Source organism: Lactuca sativa, chromosome 6, assembly GCF_002870075.4.
Source record: "Lactuca sativa cultivar Salinas chromosome 6, Lsat_Salinas_v11, whole genome shotgun sequence".
In the NCBI taxonomy this organism is placed as follows: Eukaryota; Viridiplantae; Streptophyta; class Magnoliopsida; order Asterales; family Asteraceae; genus Lactuca; species Lactuca sativa.
In genome coordinates this window covers 3196158-3201612 of record NC_056628.2, presented here as the reverse complement: position 1 = coordinate 3201612, position 5455 = coordinate 3196158, and the positions used below count along the sequence as shown (strand labels likewise).

The following is a 5455-nucleotide window of genomic DNA, read 5'->3' as shown; positions in this document are numbered from 1 at the left end:
ACTTGCAAAAAGGACCTTACCAACCACATAATCATTATTTCCAAAAAAGAGCGATCGAAGGTAGACTTCGCAGATTTAATCCCTCTTGGTTTGATACTTATAAATTGGATGCAGTATAGTATAAAGCTAGAGGCTGCATTTTGTTTATGTTGTTATCTATTCAAATCGGAGATTAAAAACAAAGGTAGTTCTGATCATTTTGTAAAAAGTGGATATAATACTTGGAATAAGATATTGAGTTTGAATCTTCATAATGATGGAAGTCCACATAATATGGCAGTCCAAAAATGTCAAAATTTGATGAACCAAAAACAATCCATATCCACTGCTTTTGATAAGCAAAGCGATTTGATGAAAAATGATCATCGTATCAGATTAAATGCTTCTATTGATTGTGTCAGATTCTTATCGTGACAAGGATTATCTTTTAGGGGTCATGATGAAAGCGAAGACTCGATTAATAAAGGTAATTTTCTTTAGTTGCTTCAATTCTATGCCAACCGAAATGATAAAGTAGGCCGTGTTGTTTTAAAGAATGCTCCAAAAAACTAACAAATGAAAAGTAGCTCTATTTAAAAAGACATAGTACATGCGGCGACAAAGGAAACTATCAAAGTTATCATGAAAGATATTGGAGATGATTTTTTTGCTATTTTAGTAGACGGGTCTCATGACGTGTCTTGTAAAGAGCAAATGGCATTGTTTTTGCAATTCATGAACGGTCAAGGGGTGTTATGGAGAGATTTATTGGCATAAAACATGTTAGTGGCACTTTAGCATTTTCACTTAAAAAGACAATTTATTCATTTTTGTCAGAATGTGGATTAAGTCCACATATGATCCGAGGGAAATGTTATGATGGAGCTAGTAACATGAGAGGTGCATTTAATGGATTGGAGACCTTGATTATGAAAGAAGTGGAATCTGCACATTTTATTCATTGGTTTGCTCATCAGTTACAATTAGCACTTGTGTTTGTTGTAAAGAATCACTCTGACATTAATGATTTTTTTGAGTTGATTTCTCGTTTGTTAAACATGATTGGATCTTCTTATAAGCGTCGAGACATGTTAAGAGAGAAATAATCAATGAAAGTGGTGGAAGCATTAGCTACACGTTTCTTTTATTTTGTCTATTTGTTTTATATTAATGGACAATGTTTTCTTGCTAATTTTTGTATATTATTTACTGAAATTTTAGGTGACATCCAAAGTGGTATAGGTTTGAATCAAGAAGTTAGTATCAAACGACCCGGTGATACTCGTTTAGGTTCACATTATGGTTCACTCGTAAATATCAAGAGAATATATTCTTCAATTTGTGAAGTACTCGAAGACATTATAAGATATAGTACTTGTTAAGATCATAAAGCCAAAGCACGTCGTCTTTTGAAGTTGTTACGAACATTTGATTTTATATTTTGCCTACACTTGATGGTTGATATCTTAGGGGTCACAAATGCCACATTACAAAAGAAAGACCAAAATATTGTAAATGTCATGCATCAAGTGAGGTCCTCTAAGGATAGACTCAAACAAATTAGGAATGAAGGTTGGGAGGCACTTTTAAACAATTTTAGTTTATTCTGTGAAAAATCGTATATTAAGATTTTGAGTATGGAAGATCCATATTACGATGGATTAAGTCGTCGCAAAGATTCAAACGTTAGCAACTAGACAGTTTTATTATTTTCACAACTTTCCTAATTAACTATTAACAACTGTTTATGTTTATCTCGCAGATTAATTGTTTGCACCACTACAAAGCTGATGTATTTGTGTGGTCGTAGATATGTAATCTCAGGAGCTCAACAATCGCTTTAATGAAACAAACACAACATTACTTGTTTTGATGGCTTCTTTGTGCCCAAGTAAGTCTTTTCAAGCATTTAATCTGGAGGCACTACTCAAAATGACTAAATTTTATCCTAACGAGTTCCCAGAACATGACCTTGGAACACTTAGAGCAAATCTTCAAAAGTATATTGTGGATGTACATGGAGATGAAATGTTTAATAACTTGAAGGGAATTGGAAACATAACAAAGATGATGGTTGAAACAAACAAGCATACCATATATCCAATGGTATATCTTCTACTAAAATTAGCATTGATTTTGCCCGTTGCAACATCAACCGTGGAACGAGCATTTGCAGCGATGAAATTGATAAATAATGATTTGCACAATAAGATGGGTGATCAGTTTATGAATGATTGTCTAGTGTCATATATTGAGAAAGATGTACTAAATGGTATTAGCAATGATGCAATTAAAGATTATTTTCAAAATATGTCAAGTCGTCGTGAACAGTTATAGGACATTTACTAGTAGCTTTCAACTATGTTTGATATTTGGTGTTAAATTTAATAATATATTTGCTTATGATAGTATTATTGACAATCCGACCCGTTAAAAAATAAATTTTCATTCGTTGATTTTATCACTCTATTTAAGGTGGACACCTGTGAGTTTCAATCCTAGATTCGCCATTGATTTCTTTTTTATTTTTTGATTTACAATAATTTATAAACAAAATAGTTAATTAATTTTAAAATAAATTAAAAAGGTAATATAATATTTTTATATAAAAACCAACAACACAACAAAAACATATCATAAAACTATAAAAACTGTTCGCATGTTAAAATAATTATGAACCAAAAACAATAAAAATATCTTCTAAACTCTTCTTCGTGTATTAAAATCTACTCTAATAAATAAAAACAATTTTTGTCACTTGTCACATTCTCATGCATTTTGTCATATGTAATTTTATGGTTAATTCTTAGAAATTAATTTACATTTGTTATTTTGTGGTAGTTTTCAATTTTCTTAATTAACTATTTTAATTTTTAGGTTATAGAAAGTAATTAATGTGTCATTAATTTGTTTCATTACCAAAATTTAATATGTTTCCTTCAATGTACATAATTCAAAATTAATATTTTCTTACAAAGTTTATTGTCATTTTAGACCAAAATAGTTTATATATAAAAATTTATCAAACTTTGTTGTATTTCATTGATAAAACTAAAAAAAAAATTGGTTAAACCACAAATATGATCAAAATATAATTATTTCTCTGTAGTTTGTTTTATTAGTATAAATGGAATTATTTATTTATTCATCATTTTGTTTGCATTTATTTTAAAAATACTTAATGTTTATACATTGATATTTAATATATATTTTTAAAATACTTAATATTTATATCTTAATATATAACTTTTTTTTAAATAAATTCATATGGTACACGGGTCTCACACCTAGTGTCGTAATAAATGGATATTAAATTCATTAATGGACTTATTTTCTTATTTCAAAATTTTCAAATTAAAGTTCATTAGTTTATTTATTTAAATTTAAAAGATAAAAAAATCAATTTTAATAATTCATTATTTTTCTTATTTTCTTATAAATCCAAAGTTCTTATATATATATATATATATATATATATATATATATATATATATATATATATATATATAAAGAAAGAGAGTTATGTTCAAATGTTTTCACTATCTATTGTATGCACGTATGATTGATTCTGGACCAATCATTTTAGTTATTTTAAGAAAAGTAATTAATGCATATTAAATGATGAAGATGTAATTAATATACATTATATCCTCAACATTTAATATGCATTAAATACTTTCTTAAAATAACTAAAATGATTGGCCCAAAATTAATCATACATGCACACAATAGTTAATGAAAACAAAATAATCTAACCATATATATATATATATATATATATATATATATATATATATATATATATATATATATATATATATATATATATATATATATATATATATATATATATATATATATATATAGGGTTAGGTTAATGTGAGACGACCTAATTTTGTGAGACCGTGAGACGCATTTTTTTATTTTTTTTTATTTTTTTTAGTTAATTCAAGTTCCGAAAATAATATTTAAAAAAAGAATTTTTTGATTTTTCCATTTATTTTGCATTTTAAAATTATTTTTAGAATATGTACAGTGTAATATTCTATTTAGAATATTTCACGTATTTCAAAAAAAAAATAGAATTTTTTTTTATTTTTTTTATTTTTTAGTTAATTCAAGTTCTGAAAATAATATTTAAAAAAAGAATTCTTAGATTTTTCCATTTATTTTGCATTTTAAAATTATTTTTTAAAATATGTCAGTGTAATATTCTATTTAGAATATTTCACGTATTTTTCAAAAAAAAAATGGGATTTTTTTTTATTTTTTTAGTTAATTCAAGTTCCGAAAATAATATTTAAAAAAACAATTTTTGGATTTTTCCATTTATTTTGCATTTTAAAATTATTTTTAGATTTGGTCTCACGGTCTCACAAAATTAGAATGGTCTCAAATGAACCTGAATATATATATATATATATATATATATATATATATATATATATATATATATATATATATATATATATATATATATATATATATATATATATATATGGTTAGGTTCAATGGAAAATGAACAATTAGGGTAACATATGCTGGAACCAATGATCAAGTGACACGTGTCCATTTCTTTATTCATAAGCAATGTATTATGGAAGTTATTTATGTAGTTATTCCAAAGTGATGTGTTGTCATGCTTTCATTGGTTCCAACCTGTGTTGCCCTAATTGTTTATTTTCCATATAACTTTTCCCTATATATATATATATATATATATATATATATATATATATATATATATATATATATATATATATATATATATATATATATATATATATATATATATATATATATATATATATATATATATATATATATATATATATATATATATATATATATATATATATTAAACGTAATAGTTAACTAATTATGAACCAAAAATACAAATCAGCCGATTTATGTGATTTAGCCTATTTTCTTTATTTAAGATGAATAAAAATATCTTCTACGATTGCCAATTCTAGAAGGGCAAAACAGGCTGCTATCCTCCTATCATAAACAAATATCTATGCAATAATAATATGGGCCTACTGGGGTTTATTTTTGAATCCCTTCTAAATTATTTTAAACCGTTGTATTTGATTTTTTCATAAAACTGAAAGCATTTCGATTGAACAAAGTGTACATCTAACGAATGCCAAATGTCATAATAAAAATTAGGGTGTTATTATTTTGGTACAAATGTTAAAAAAGGAAAAGAAATTGGTTGCAACCCAAACCGAACTGAGAAACTGAAAATATGATTCACACTTAAAATTCGATTTTCCGATCCTTTACAAGTATTGAACAGGCAAAGTTGATAATGACAATACTTTACACAATTTAATTTCGATATGTTATGCTATGGTGGGGTGAAATGAATTTATAACAATATATTTAGGTTATTTTTTGGATAATGATAAAAATGATTTTCCAAAATGTCCATTTATTTATATCTAACAAGATTTTTATATATTTTCTAAAA

General features: G+C 25.3%; 1 protein-coding gene across 1 annotated transcript; it reads left to right on the top strand.

Annotated features, from left to right (window-relative positions):
• The first annotated feature begins 621 nt into the window (after positions 1-621).
• LOC111886917 (uncharacterized) lies at positions 622-2316 on the top strand. The gene is made up of 5 exons (XM_023883152.1): positions 622-721; positions 817-1026; positions 1201-1289; positions 1608-1664; positions 1804-2316. The coding sequence occupies exons 1-5, from the start codon at positions 622-624 to the stop codon at positions 2314-2316; spliced, it is 969 nt and encodes a 322-aa protein (XP_023738920.1).
• The last annotated feature ends 3139 nt before the right edge of the window (positions 2317-5455 follow it).

Excerpts from the sequence above, each read along its gene's own strand:
- LOC111886917 (XM_023883152.1), top strand. The coding sequence starts at position 622 with ATGAAAGATATTGGAGATGATTTTTTTGCTATTTTAGTAGACGGGTCT. Across the intron at positions 1,027-1,200 it reads TTTTTTTGAGTTGATTTCTC|GTGACATCCAAAGTGGTATA; the intron begins GTTTGTTAAACA and ends CTGAAATTTTAG. Across the intron at positions 1,665-1,803 it reads GTCGTCGCAAAGATTCAAAC|GAGCTCAACAATCGCTTTAA; the intron begins GTTAGCAACTAG and ends ATGTAATCTCAG.